The sequence below is a fragment of the Pteropus medius genome, unplaced genomic scaffold (assembly GCF_902729225.1).
Source record: "Pteropus medius unplaced genomic scaffold, Ma_sr-lr_union100, whole genome shotgun sequence".
NCBI classification, from domain to species: Eukaryota; Metazoa; Chordata; class Mammalia; order Chiroptera; family Pteropodidae; genus Pteropus; species Pteropus medius.
This window is the reverse complement of record NW_024353909.1, coordinates 2,751,147-2,766,746: the sequence shown is the minus strand read 5'-3', so window position 1 is coordinate 2,766,746 and position 15,600 is coordinate 2,751,147. Positions and strand designations below refer to the sequence as shown.

The 15,600-nt window shown below is 50.0% G+C and overlaps 1 protein-coding gene across 1 annotated transcript in view; it reads right to left on the bottom strand.

The window, feature by feature from the left end:
* ZFHX3 (zinc finger homeobox 3) overlaps window positions 1-15,600 on the bottom strand; it is a 230,586-nt gene that overhangs the window by 149,154 nt on the left and 65,832 nt on the right. The window contains 2 exon segments of the mRNA XM_039851826.1: window positions 170-666; window positions 5,649-8,413. Coding sequence (XP_039707760.1) covers window positions 170-666; window positions 5,649-8,367 — 3,216 coding nt within the window. The 5' untranslated portion in view covers window positions 8,368-8,413.

Below are 15,600 nucleotides of genomic sequence, written 5' to 3'. Positions count from 1 at the left end.
GAAGCCTGCCACCACACTGCAGCTTCATGAGAGGATGCCGGCGGCCCTTACGACAGCAGGTCACCATCCAGCCACCCACCCGGCCATGACACAGACTGGTCATCCACCCCCAGCCCTCGCCACCTCCCAGGAGACAAGCCACTCCTTCCGGTGGCAGTCTGGGCCTTACCTTGTACAGCTTCAGGCTGGCCTCGTGCCTGGAGTTGACCGTGTGCAGCCGCAGCTTCTCCAAGCTGTTGGTGTAGTAGTCGCAGGCGTTGCACTTGAGGTGGACAGGGTTGCCGATGGCCACGCACTTGAGCCGCCACTCGTTGGCTTTGCCCCCCTCCTTGATGTGGGCCACGAGCTGGTACTTCTGCACATGCTTGTCTGTCTTGCAGTGCAGCTGGAAGTTGGCCTTGAGCTGCGTGTTGTAGCGGCAGAGCTTGCACTGGTACGAGTCCCCCATCACGGCCTTCCACTCGTCCTCTGGGAGGCTGCGCTCCACGTTCATGTGCAGCCCCAGCATGTCCAGGTTGTCCGTGGTGAACTTGTTGCAGACGGCACACTGGAAGAGCTTCAGCGACGGGTCGTTGGTCTGGATGAAGCTCTCGCCCAGGTTCATCAGCTCCTCCGAAACCAGCTGCCCGCCCCCGAGACGCATGTCTAAGGGGATCTCACCGCCCACTGTGGGGAAGGAGCGGGGAAGAGAATCAGAGGCCAGGTTCACAGCCACAGCGTAACCGAGGCACCACCCAGCCCTCCCCTCCCCTCCACCCCAGGTCAAAGGAGGAAAGAATGACCACATTTCAAGTGTTACAAGGTGCTGCTAACTGGTAAAACCGTCCAAAAAACAATTAACTTCTGCATAAAGATCTTTCTAAAATTTGTAGAAGCCTTAATGTTTTTGTTTCTTTTGGAAAAGAACACCTAGAAAAAGGTAGGAACGTTATTCTTTTGAATATTTCAATTCAGCCCCTCACTTAGATCCAAAAAAAGATAGAAATAAGCATCACTACTGGCTATTATAGAATCTGATACTCCAGACCCCAAAAAGTTGGAAATGAGTTACAGCTGCAATCTAAGATACCAAGCCTTGATGGTGTGTCAGAACTGGGCCCAGCATGGATCTAGAGCAGCACCATCCCACAGAACTCTCTGCGATGGTGGCAAACGTTCCGCATCGCCCTGCACGGTGTGGCGATCGCTGAATTCCTGAAATATGGCCACGGTGCAACTGAGAAACTGAATCTTTATTTTATTTATTTTTAATTCACTTAAATTTAGATGACCACACGTGGCTAATGGCCACCGTAGTGGACGGCACAGATCCAAAGCTGAGATTTCATGAACAATCTCCCTGTTCTTCATTACGCCCCGCCGATAAATACCCTACCTGCCCGTCCATGGCAACAGCTCCCCCCGCATTGCCCCAAGAGTACGATCTTTTCCTTTTCCTGAGCCCCTGCGCCTGCAGGAAATGCAGATCTGCTATGGCCCATGTCATAGTCTCCTTTGCCGTAAGTTGGCCATATACAGAGAAGCCACATGCTGGCCAGTGTCCCCATCAGAGTGCAGCCTCCGGAGGAGACAGCGGCCGGTATTCTCCTCACTGAACCTCTAGAAAGTCCCAGGTCCCGGTACAGATGTTTAAATGTCTGCTGTGCCAGACAAGGGTAAAAACGAAACAAAATGTCACAGATTCGGGAAGTGAATTGAGCTGGGTCCCGAGACACGAAGCTCAGCTCACGCTCCCACAAAACGAGTCCAAGAAAGCTCTGCCCCTCCCTCTCCATCCCTGTTCTTTTTCGGTCCACCAATGCCCTGCGTCACCCAGGAACAGGCTCTCGCTCACCAGCGAAAAATTAATACTACAAGCTCTCATCTATATCACGAGAAAGGCTGAGAAAGAGCCAACTTCCACTACCTAGAAGCGCACAGTCAAGCAAAACGCTGAGCATCGGCCTCTATTTTCTGACTCTCCCCCCTAAACACAGGCACACTTGAGCTATGTCTCCCCCTGCCCCTGCCCCTGCCCCTCCCCGGTTGATATTTAAACTTGACCTTTTACATGTGGTTGGGTTGAGGTTATTTTTTCTTCTAATGACTCATTAGAATCCAAGTTAGTGGTTATTCAAAAGACATTTGTGTGTGTGTGTGTGTGTGTGTGTGTGTGTGTGTGCGTGTGTATACAGGTATATGTTTTTTAATGATTTCCTTATTTATGCTACACGAGGCACCTCAGGTGAGAAGATCAGCAGAGGCCGACCAGCTGCGTCTGAAGCCTGTGGACAGTCCAGCGAGCCACAGAAACCTTTTTGCATGGGTATTCCAGAAGGGTCAGAAAGCTTTCTGCTCGTCTTCTCTCTTGCACTCTCTCCTCTGGGGAGAGAAGCCATAACTAAGACATTCTTTTTAGGACAAGAGAGAAAAAGGTGGGGGGGAGCCTGAAAGCTCTATCTCTTAAAGAGGACGAAGGCCAGGCGGCATCCATGAAACACATACGGTGTTCGGGAAAAGGGGAAACTGCCCAGAGGGTGAGACAAGGAACCAACACATATTTGTTTCTGATGCCGACCACCTGAAGCACCGAATCTTCTCGACTTTTTAAATCTAACCTCTGCACGTCGATCACTCCACAGAGAAATTCGGCTGTCACTTGTTGGATGCCTGAGCGAAGTCCTTGGAACACGCGGAGGAATAAGTCCCTATTCCCATTCCAAGCTCTTAAAATGAAATGCCAATCAAAGACAGAGGCAGAGAGGCAGAGAAACGAGGGAGACAGGCTAGCCAAAGCTCTCTCCGAGAACCATGCCGTGGAGAAACAAACCCATGGCTTCGACTCCTACAAATCCACAAGCTGGAAGCAACTAATTCAGCCCCCGAGAAGTGGAATCTCCCCTAATTCACAGGGATTAGGAGGAGGAGAGCCCCAGTGAGTGAGGACTTGGCAGGCATTTCCTGTGAGCCACGCTGGACGGATGGTCTTGGAAAGCAGTGAGCCCCCGACTCCCCACACGCACCTGACTTTGGCACTGGAAACTGGCACTCTGGCACCTGAGCCTGCCCGTGAGTACACCGTCAGAGAGGCACGTGGATGAAAAGACCTTCAAGACTCAAAGGCAGCAAGCAGCAGAGGACCTACGAAACCTTATGCAGGTGTCCTGTGGCCGGGTGGCTACTTGGGAAACACAAGGATGCCCCACAAAGCTACTGGTTTCTCAGTGCTGTGCTCAACTTTAGACTCAAAAAGGATGTTTTGAAGGGTATTCAGATGGCTTCAAGTCTATATCTTATCTACGAATGGTGGCAAATGCAAGCAGACCGGACCAAGGGTGCTGACCCTCTCCTCGAAGACCTCTAGAAAGGAAGCGTCCCGGAACCAGCATGTTTGATATCACGAAAGGGAAACTTCTGTCAAAGGAAGTATGACGGTAACTATAAGCAGGAGTGTCTGTCTGTCTGTCTGTCTGTCTCTCTCACACACGCGCGTGCGCGCACACACACTCTTATGGAGCTCAGAAATATCTAGGAATCTACAGCCTTCTCACTAATGACCTAAAGAAACCTCAGCAGAGCTGCAGACAGGACTGAAAGGTCTGGCTCTTCCCATGTGTGTGCGCTGGCTTCGACTGAGGTCACGCGACTTAGATTACAGGTCATTTGGACATGTCCCATCATACCCACACCCAGTCAGACTTGGGCATAAAGCAGTCGCAGCCCTCATTCCCACTCCGCAGCTCTCGTGGCCTAAGGCAGACACAGGTTTCCACAGCTGACAAGTGGTGACGCTGGAAATTCAGGGGCCCTTCTTGGCTGACCTGGGTTAGGTCCTTAGAAGTGAGAGCTCTAATCCCTTTAAGAAATAAAGTGCAGATCTTCTGGGTATGTCCAGGGCATAAGAATTGATTCTTCTATTTCTTCGGCATCTACCATATGCCCATAATCCATGATGCCCCACCGATTCACAGATATTTGGTGTAAAAGCAAAATATTTCTCTACCTCTCCATTAAAGCCTAAGTCAGAATTACCGGTTTTTAAGGTAATTAAAAAGATCTCACTTCGACCCAGTATGAACCCATCCATTTTCTGTCTTCATTCCACCTACATTATATTTGATTGACTCCAAGATGTGCCTCAAGATTTTAAATCTCTAGACAAAACAAAAACAAAAACCACAATTCCCATAGGCTTAAAAACAAAAACAAAACAACTCTGAGTACTGATGCCATTTCTTGGTGTACATCCCCTGTGGTTCACTCTGGGGACAAATAAGACAACTGATCTCTCTGTACCCATGATTAACCAGTAGGTAAGACATCTTCAAATCACTTGGTAATAAAGGATCAATGGGTCAATGTTCCAAAACAGAAAACAAGACTAAAATAGGAAGGATTCAAGTTTAAATGCAAAGCAGGAAAAAATAATTAAATATTACGTAATATCACCACACTCATCAGCAGCAATTAGCACTAAAACACCACGCAAATAAAGGCAGGCCAATTGGCGAGGTTTGGCTTCCTGACCTAAACCATGCCAGGATAAAGGTACGTGCTCACATTTTGTTGACGAGAACTTATTTCCATGCCAGTAACATGATACTGCTTAATTCAGGCCATCATTGCTTGTCCCAAGAGGTTAGTGGGGTCAGTGAATGGACACCAGGACACGCCTGTCCGAAACACAGGTGTTGGGGGCAGGAGTGGCCCAACCATCACACTGGTCCTCACAAAACCGATTTGTGCATTCTCCTGCTATAGATGCTCTCTCCCCAAAGTGGTCATGATTCTTTTTACGAAAAGGCTCATGATTTTCGGCATCCAAATCCTATTCTCTTGGTCCCATTCTGTATCTGTGAAGCCAACCGGTAAGGCTTGGTGTCTGGACACAGCCAACTCACCTGCTCTCACCTGGGTCACTGTCACGGCAACAAAGGCTCCGTTAAGCAGGATCTGACGGATATTAAAACTCAGCTTTCTTTGATGTACAATGTTAGAATTTATTCATTTTCATCTATCACACCAGTCTTTACGGTGCCCCAGGGCAATTTAATCCCCAACTATGCTAATAATCGACGGCTCATACAAAATAAGGAAAAGAAGATGTCTCGTCTCTCTCGCTGAGCTCCTCGCGAACACACAGGAGAACTCTGAGAAACCTATCTAGTGGCTCTCGGCTCGGCACAGAATCAGCCTTCAGTTATCTGAATAAAGGACGCTACAGTTCCGAGTTCCTCTCATGGAGATGATTGTTCCTATTTAAAACTCCAGCTACCGTTTCCTGTAAGTTTCCATAAATATTTAACAGAATCCAAAAGTTTCAGATAATTGTGGTAATTTTTCAAATTCAGAAAGAGAAAAAGAGAGAATGGGAACAGAAAGGAAGGTTGACCGGAAGCCAAAAACTAGAGGAAACGCTTAAATTTTAATCTTGGCCTGCGGAGCTGGAGTGTAATCACGTCTCTGTTGAATGCATACAATCTTCCATATGCACACACAGAGTTCAAGGGATTCTTGAAGCATATATTTGATGGTGAGACACTCACGTTTACACAAAACAACTCAAGGGGAAGAAAAAAATCAACTGAATCCACAGGACCTCTGCCTACGTTCGACTTTCCCCAGTTTAAGTCACATCATAGGACAAACAAACACGGAGTCAGCCTCACCTAGAGCAGGCGTCATGGCGGCCATGGGCCCAGAGGGATCCAGCTGGAATCCACTCATCATGAACTGGGCGTCCGAGGCAGTGTTGTCCATCTTCAGGTTGGGCAGGTTCATGTTCTGGGCCAGGTAGTATTGGTAGAGCTCGGCCTCGGCGGGCGAGGGCAGGCTGCCGAGGCCCAGGTGGCGGTTGTGTTGAATCTGGGTCATGTTCTGCTGCAGGAGCATCATGTTATGCATGTGCTTCTCGCTGGTCATGTGGATGCGGAGGTTCCTGGCCACGTTGGTCTCATAGTCGCACACCTCGCACCGCCAGGTGGGTTTGGTTTTTGGTTTTGTGGGGGAGGGGGCCCCGCAGGAGCTGCTGATATTGGCCGCGGCGGCCGCTGCCGCTGCCGCTGCCGCCGCTGCACCAGCCGTGTGGCTGAAGACCTGCTCCCCGCCTCCGTTCTGCAGGTTCTGCATGTTGTTGAGATGCTTGTCGGACTGCATATGAATACTGAGGTTGCCTTTGGTCGTTGTGGAGTAGTTACACACCTCACAGCGGAAAGGCTTGTAACCACACGTGTAGCTCTCGCCTCGTGCCAACCGAGGGTGGGGCTGCCCGCTTTTGCAATAGACACAAGAGCCGCCCGGCTCCGGGTGCTTCTCCTTCATGTGTGCCTCCAGTGTCTGCTGGTACTTATAGTGCCAGTTGCACTTGGGGCACTTGAGTGTCTTACACGAGTTACGAGAATGCATCATGGTCATGTGGCCGCCCAGAGAGCGGGAGGAGCCCAGGACCGTGTCGCATTTGGGGCACTCCACGCCACTCCCCGAAGGGCACTCCCCCACCCCAAGCTCGCAGAGGGAGCCAGCGTGCTGGTGATGGGGGACAAAGGCCCCATCGTCGCCCTCTGTGCTTTCATTTGGTTCTGGTGCTGTGGCATTGTCTTTATTGGCACTTTCGTCAGCAAAGTCCAGCCTCCTGCCGCCCTCTGCCACATTGGCCCTGACGCCCTCACTGTTAAAGCTTAAACGATTCCTCCTGTTCGCACCATCAAAGACAACAAAGGAAGAAGCAGAATTAGAACTAGTAGAAGCTGCGCCCCTGGACAGGGTCTGGAGCACATTAGGCATTAAGGGGGAGTTAGAAATGCTTTGGTTTGAGAGAGCAAGGTCCTTTTTGCTGCTGCTACCTGCCGCGGCCCCAGGCTCCTCTTGGGGCCTGTCCTCCAGTTCGTCGTCCAGCTCGCTTGGAAAGAGTCCTTTGCAACCCTCGTCCTCTTCCTCTTCCTCTTCCTCCTCCGCCTCTTCCTCCTCTTCCTCCTCCTCCGCCTCTTCCTCTTCCTCTTCCTCCTCCGCCTCCTCCTCGGCTGGCTCTGCTTTCTCGGAGAAGCAATCCGGATCGGCCGCTTCTTGCTTCTCTCCTTCCGCTGCCCCCAAGCCCTTGCCCTCTGAGGATTTGGTAGGACTGGAGGCCAGAGGCCCCAGGGGGACTGAGGTAATGGGGGTCTTCAGGACCGAGCTGGTGAGCCCGCCAAGGTTCAAGAGGGTGCTGGGGGTCAAGATTCCGGCCTGGGGCTGCTCGGGGCCAGCGGCAGGGCCGGCTGGGAGAGCCTCCTCCCCCTCCATTCGAATGCCACTAAATTTACCATAAAAACTGTGTCCGGGGCCTATGAGGTTAGCTGTGGAAACTAAAGGGTGTTGAAAGTTTTTGTTTTTTGGTTCCAGAAAACTTACAAGGGGTTCCTTATCTTTGCCAATCCCTTGGATGATAGCGGAGATGTTCTTATTGCTAAGAATTTTCCGCTCATCTTCACTCAGGGTCATTCGGTGGTCGTGCACCGCGTGGGTCACAAAGGAACGGACGTACCCGAAGGAGAGTTTGCACAAGAAACACATCAGGATGGGCTTCCTCTTGCCGTAGAGCACAAAGCCATCGAATTTGGACAGGTCCACATTGTTGGGAACATCTTTGGAAACGCAGGAGCTTTTGGCAGAGCCGTCGCTGTTCAGGTAATCCTTGTTGCTTTTGTGTCGCACGTCAAAAACGCGGAAGCTGTGCAGGACGGGGCTGAGCCCCGTCAGGGCTGAGGTATTCGGGAAAGCCTGGTCTGGGCCCTCAAACCACTTCCCGAAGGATGAGGCTATGTGGAAAGTGTTGATGATCTGTGGGTAGACTGGTGCAGCACAAGAAGGGTCCCCTTGTTTGCCCCCGGCACCGGGGAGAGAGTTCAGAAAGAGCGAAGGGAGGGGGCCGCTGCCACTGCCACAGGCGCCCCCGCCTTGGGTCAGCTGGCTCAGGCTCTCGACGATGTACGCCGAGCCGTCCGGCTGGTAGACTATCTCCCCAGCCAGGTTCTCCACGTCGCTCTCCTCGTCCCCCTCCTCACTGGTGTCACTCCCACTGTCCTCCCTCAGGGGCGGCGGGGGGCGCGCACTGGGGCAGTGGTGCTCCATGTAGGTCTGCAGGCTGGCGAAGGAGGCCGAGCACTCGTTGCAGCTGACCTCCTTGCCCGCGGGCTCGGCGGCGGGGCCGGCCAAGGCGGGGCTCTCCGCGAGGCGCTCGCTGAAGGGGGCCCTCAGGCTGTCCAGGGGCCCGTGGTTTTCGCTTGTGGACTGCTCCATGCTACTGGGTTTGTCGGGGAGGTGGGTGCTGTTGAGTTCAGTCCATTGCTGGTGCTGAGGGATACCGCACCCATTGTCCTTCCCCGAGACGACGGGCGAGTCACAGCCTTCCATGGTAAGGCCTGCGTGGAGCTTTCATTGCACCCAGTACGGATCGGACCTGAAGAGCGGAGGCAAGGGGGAGAGGAGGGAGAGAGGGGGAAGAGAGAGAGAAAGGAAAGAGGTTAGGAGGGCCGAGGCTAAGGTCCCGCACAGAGCACTCTAACAGGTTCCTGTCCACACCCACAACAGAGACCGTGGGGGCAGCAGGCACCCCAGCCGTCACCCCGTGCTGTCCAACTCGCGGAAGGCGGGCAGCAGCCCGGGAGTCACGGCCATGGTCCAGACAGGAGCAGGGGCCCAGGGAAGCGGGCACCAGGAGAATCCCTCTTTGTCTTCAGTGTGTTGGCTGCTCTACCCCGGAGAGCAGTTCAAACGTCCATCCTTTGCGAGCAGAGCGTTAGCGTCAGGGCCGGGGGACAGCCACGGCTGAGGAGGGCTGCATCATCTCGCCGGGCCCGCCGAGGACACAGAAGGGCAACCCCATCGCATACATGTGGCCGACATAAAGTGCCCCCGGCTGCCCACGGTGTGTGTGGGCCCAGGGGACATCGGGGAGGGACGGGCGAGAGGAGGAAGATGTTGCGCCCCCAGAACAGGGATGGTAAACCTGGATGAAGACGCACTGACTGATTGAGAAGTGAAGATGCTCCTGTTGCTTTTACTGACCACACCTCTGGTTCGAGGGCTGCGCGGCTCAGAAGGCAGGTGTGCAGGCCTGGACACACGCTGCGGAGCCCCCTCGAGGGCCCACGGCTGCATTCGTTCTCTCCAGAGAGGATGGGAAGCATTGTCCCATTTTACGAGCAGTAAAACTCAGGGGCGAAATCTTAAATTGGGCCTCATGCCACCCTGACGCTGTGAAACAGAGGAGACAGATCTCCAAATTCCCATCTCCTCCTCCCAGCCGGCCAGACACCCTTGCTTGTGACTCAGCTGGCTTCAGACTTAAAACATGTCGGTGCAAAACATGAGCTCCGTATTTCTAGGAAGAACCTCCCGGACTCTCTGCGAGCCGACGCCCCCTCCTGCAGGGTGGATGTTGCCCTGTCTGCATATAGCCCGGTCACCACTGGCTGGGTGCTGGTTGCTGTCAAGGATCTTAGTGGCAAGCCGAGACAGCAGCTGGGCTCGGCCAGCCCCTGTTCCACACCTGCCTCAGAGTTATTAGTCGCTGGACACGAGCAGCTGTCCTTTAGCCCTGGGGCTTTTCCGTTTCCGACTCCAAAGTGCCACTGAGCTGGATTTGCCCTCTGAGACCTTGTGTCCCTGGAGAGGGAGGCATGAGATCACCCCCTGCCGCTCTGCTCGCGTGGCAGAGCATCACAGGGGTGCTTCTCTCTCTCCCATCCAGGCTCTGCTCCTACAGGCAACTCAGAGTCCCACCCGCCTCGCACAGCCCTGTTCCTCGCCTGCGAATCTCAGCCACCCTCTGCCGCACCTCCCCAACCCCCCGAGAACACTTGGCTGCTTCTCCACCCACCATCTCATTCATACACAGCGGATGAAGGTTTTGGCTGGGTTTGGTCTCCCTCCCCACCCCCACCCCCACCTTCCATCTTCCCATTTTCTTTTTATTTCTTGATTCCTGACTGCACAGTGAGCCAACAGCTCCCCCTCGGGAAAAGACAGGGAAGGCAGGTTTACCAGAAGTCTTAGGAGGAGTAACTTTTTTGGAAGAATGTGTCATGTTTTCTTTAAAACACATGCATGCACGCGCACGCATGCGTGCGCACACACACACATTCGGTTTATAACCTCAAACTCCATTACGACAAAGTTCTGGGTGCCTGAGAAAAGACACTGACTTTCAACAAAGATGACTCCACTAAACCAAACCCAAAGCAAATGCAATGGGACTTCCTGGCGTGGCTTAGCTGGCATACAGGTGAGAATCCAGGGTGACTCCCCTTCAGGATGTGCCTGATTGGCTGGATGACATCTGATTGACTGCTGGGGCCAAAAAGGTTGGCAGCCTTGAAGGGGCGGGAGGGTTAACAGCCCGATTGTAAAATCAATGTCATAAATGCTTGGTAAGTTACAGGAACATGCGGGAAGGGGAGGCCACGATTGATAAAGGAGAACAGCTTTGATGCTTCACCAGGGACTTGCGTATTGACAGCAAAGCCAATCTCCTCTCCAGCCAGGGCTGGGCCCGAGAAACCTGCAAGCGTTTATCAATTAATTGGTGGGCTTCTCTTGCTGTTCCCTTCTTCCTCCATCTCCTCCACAAATCACCCACTTAAGGAGCAGGGACTTTCAAACCCTCATCTAACTTTTGCCCAAGCAAAAGACATCAAGAAAAAGTGACACTGTGGCCACCTCGGAAAGACGGATGACCCCATGGGTGGTGACACTAGCCCCATGAGAGGGGACATGTGGGAGTCAACTCATTCACAGAGACTGACAGCCCATTAAAGCATCAGTGTGAAAGAGGATCCTACTTCAGGATCTTAGCTGCCTGCTCCGGGCTTCGTTTCAATGCATGCTGGCCACAGACAAGCAGAACTTTTTACAACCTTGCTAAGCAAAGCGTGGATCGGGGACCAGTAGCATCGTCTTCATCAAGGAGCCTCTGAGAAATGCAGACGCTCAGCCCCACCCCAGGCCAGAATCTGCACTGTAACATGATCCTCAGGGGACGTGCATTATTCAAGCTTGAGACACTCTCTGCTTCACAACATGATCATCACATTGCCAACTCGTCCACGCTTCGTGCCGGTACCGCTAGGTGACCAGGCAGGGTCAGTCTCGGGCAGCCACCATCAGTCCCTGGGAGGAACGGGCAAGGGGGCGGACAAGAGAGGACCAGAAAGCAGAGATGAAGAAATCTCTTAACCTGCCCAATCCTTCAGCTCAAGGACCTCAGGCCGTCCACCTCTCTCCCACCCGGCTAGCCATCCCTCTCGCTCTGTTTATCAGCCAGTCAATAAGAAAAAGGTAGTTCTTACTTAAGGAGGCAGAAGTCAACTCGGCAGGTCGATCAGCACTCTGTCTGTAAACACGGTTTCCAGTAAAATCAATGATCTTCAGTTATAGAGGGCAGCCTGGGAACCCAGCAGGTCCCCGTGCTCTCACAGGCAGCCCCTCCAACAGCCTCAGTTCAGAACCCGTACCCCGCCCCTCCCCCAGCTCATCCTTCACTCACACCAGGCCCGGCTCACACATCGCAAACTCTCAAGCCTTCCTGGAGCCTGCTTCTCTTCAGCCACTTACACCCCCGAAATTCCCTTTAAATGTAGATGTGTTACACTCGTGGCCACCCATGCTGGACTCAAGATGGGTTTTTCTATGGTTTGAAGAATTCAGTTAGATTTCAAAAGAGCACATTTCTTCAGTAAGCGTTAAAGGGAAGACAGAGGAATGATCTAGCGTGCTCACTCTCTCTGCTTAGAGCTCAACTCAGCCATCTGAGAAGCAGTCTTATACAGAGAAGTTTCGACATCTTCATCAAGAACCCCCAACCCTCGCTCCTCTCACAAGTTATAGTCTCCTTAGAACCTACCTGTAGAGCTCCCTGCATCTTTATTTTTCAAAGCTTGTTTAAAATGATGAAACTCCACCATGTTACCCTGAGCCGTCCCATGAACAAAGTCATCCATCTCCGTCTTTCAACTGAGAAGATGTGATGTGACAGTTTTATCACATTCCTTTAAAGAGACAGGACGGGGTTCAATGCAACAGTTACAGGGAAGCTGGGGTAGGGAGGTGCATATATTAGAAAGGGGAGGGGGCTCCCGCTGTTGCTCTAGCTCCCGGAAAATTAAATATGAACAGTCACACTGTGTAATTTTAAATTGTTAATTAGCACAGGGTTAATTAGGCGGTCCTTTCACAAGAGGCTGTTTGGCAGAAAACCAAGAAAGGAAACAAAGGGGTAGAAAAGAAAAACAAAGAGAAAACCAAGACGGTGAGAAACTGTTGCCTCTGTGAAGAGCCCATGAAGCATCGCCAGAGAGAAGGAAACCAGCAGACGAGCAATGCCACCTCCACGCTGCTCCCCGCACTGCGGGAGGGTCTGTCAACAGGTGCAATCTTCTTGAAGGGAGCTTGGCAGTAGGTCTTAAAGGCCTCAGAAATGCATGTGCTCTCTGACTTAGCAATACCCCCATTCTATGAAACAACCGAGACATCCAGTGATATAAGATTATTCATCACAATTGTAACAGAAAAGAAAGATGGAAATAATCTAGTGAAGCAAGGGACTCTATAAACATAAATTACAGTGCAACGAGTTCCATAGGATGTTATAAAATGTAACTTTTTAAAGAAACTACTTACGAGCATGGGAAAATGATCAGACGGGATGCTAAGTGAACAAAGCATGTATTATAGGTCGGCATGTGGAAATACATGAGATTTATATCAAAATTTTTACAATGATAATCGCTAGGGGATGAGATCATGGGCGACTTCGTTTCCTCCTTGGTGCCTTTATTTCCCAAAACATTTAAAAATTAAAACCACCACAGGGGACGTCGTCACTTTCTGAGTCAGGTAGTTACAGCACTGTCTTGATGCTCGCAAGGAAGCTATGCGATGAGTGCTATTTTTATCCCCATCTTAAAGATGGGAAAACCGAGGTTGCCCGAATGATACAGACTAAAGAACAAAACCACATTCTGGCTGTGTGGAGTCTGTGTTCTTAGCCACTCTGCCACGTTTTTTCTTCAACATCTTTTCTCAAAGAGAACTGAATATCCCCACATCGAACATTCTCATTCGATCTTTTATGTGCCCAAGGACAGCTCCAAGATCACCGGACACCTGAAACGCTATGTAAAAGAATGTTGCTAATTCGTACAATACTTTTTTTTTTTTTTTTTGCTTGGCTGTGGGGAAGGAGGAGTTCAAATGGACTTCTTTACTTGGACACCTTTACACAGGGACAGATGGAGTGGGAAAAGCTGTTGCAAAGAACAGTGTGGTAGGCAGGCCCATGATCCTCACTTTTTTAAGGGGGGGCGGGGGAGGCAGCTTCCAGAATCTATAAATCAAAAAATGTATTCATTCGTTCACTCATTCATTCAATATTTCCTACCCACATTCTTTGTGTCAGATGCTAGGTAATCAGTGATAAGTGGGTTCAACTTACATTCTTGCGGGGCAGAGACTGCCAACAGACAGATGCGACATTAAGTGGTGAAAAGTACTTGGAAATAATACAGAACAAAAGAAGGGGAAGGAGTGATGTGTGTGTACATTATTTGGGAGAAAGTAATATTAGGTTTAAAAGGATATGTTGTCGATTATATATTGCAATCTCCTCATAGTTTTAGAACTGATTCAACAGTTGCTGAAGAGCATCTAGGGAGGAAAAAAAAAAAGACGGTCCTCAGGAATCAGCAATTAGCTATACGTTCAGTAAGAAAATTCATATAAACTGAAAAATCGCCTCACTTAGATTCAATGATCTGAGAAATGCAGTGGAGAGTACTATTTGATTTTAATAAGTTATCCCAAAGTTTATAATTTCTACGTATCCAAGAGAGCAAAACGTCTTTCCAATAATAAAGTCCGGCCAATTTTATAGCTAGTGGATGCCATTACCTAAGTATCCACTCAAAGGTCAGTGTGCCAGTGACTTGCCTCCAAGTTCTATCCTGTCCCTGGTTCCCTTCATTTAAATTAACCAACTGAGGGCAAGACCAAGCGCACACACCAATCTGCAAAATACACAAAGCTAAGAGGACTAACTAATATGCTAAATGGTGGAATTCAGACTTAAAAAAAAAAAAGATCTCAAAAAGTTCGAACGACAGGCTCAAATGAACAAGAAAAAAATTGAAAGGACAAATAGGCAGGCCTGTATTTACATTCAGGCAATCAGTAAAACCAACAGAGGACGGAAGAGACTTGGATTAACAGTTCGTGCAAAAATTACTCGACAATGTTACTTTACTAGATTCAGTGAAAACCCAACACTGACATGGCAGCCAAAGATGCAAACGTAACCTCTGGCTACAGGAGGACACTATTCCTATTGAAGGTCAGCTGGTTCGTGGCCCCATCGTTTCCTCTGTCTGTGTGAAGAACATTATGATCCACTGAGGGACTCTCTTAAGAAGGGTACTGACGAACGAACCTGGGCATGGTCAGAATGGCTGACCATGAACAGCTCAGGAGAGCAGAAATGAGAAGTCCCATCGGCCGGTAAGCCACCTGTCCTCAACCACAGGAAGGCCTGCCTGCCACACACAATGAGGATTAGTTACATGTCTTCCACCTCGCTTCAGGGTTTAACTAGGAGTAATGAGGGGAATTTATAAGGAATTAGAGCTCAGTTCAATATAAATGAAAATCTTTCTCAAGATTATCAAAGTTCCCAAATAGAATGCTGATTCTGTGAAACACTGCACTCTCTGGTTTCATGAATGGAAAAGGGGATTTTGCTGTGTCCTGGAGGTTCCATCAGGCAGCCTCTCAGGTCCTCTAAAAGGTAAAGATTCTTTTCATTCCTGGGTTATCAATCCGGTTACTCCACCAGCTTTAACCTCTTCCTCTGTGATTCCATTGTGCTTTTGCACATGAAGACACATTGCAGTTCTGGGGTTATCACTCTGCTGAAATGATCTGCTGACTGGTCTGTCTCTGCCACCAGGCTGTGAGCAGCTCCATATCTCATTCATCTGAGCATCCTCCACATCCAAGATGTAATAAGTACTTAGTAAAACTATGGGGAACATTAAGATATTGGGAGAAATCGCACTTCAGGAGGAAAAGAGATGATCCCTGAACACATTTTTTTTTTTTTCTCTTAGCTGAAGAAACTTCTGGTGTAACCCTTCTGAATTCAATGGAACCAGGGCTCCTTAGAGAAATGGGGAATTCTTGGGCTGGGGCAGGTAGAGCATAAGATGAACCTGGAGCATCTTCTTGAGCCAGAACAGAAGGAAGTGCTCTAAAAATGATAAGAGTGTGTTGAAAGGACACGAAGCACATTGAAGGGGCACCCACTGCCTAACCCTGGGACAATTTGAGCACGAAAATAAAATGAAAGTAAAGGATTACAACCCAATGCATAAAATAAGAATCCATTATTCTATACTTTTACAAATTAAAAAAAATAAATAAATGTGAGAGAAAGAAAAGTTCTTTTTGAGGGCAGAAATCCAACTAATAAACACGGAGGGAATTATGGAGTTAGAAAATCACCATTTGGTAACCATCGTCATAACTACCACCCATTCAGGAAAGAACACCAAAACTGGTGGATGAAAGTTTGAATAGTAACAGGATATTTACATA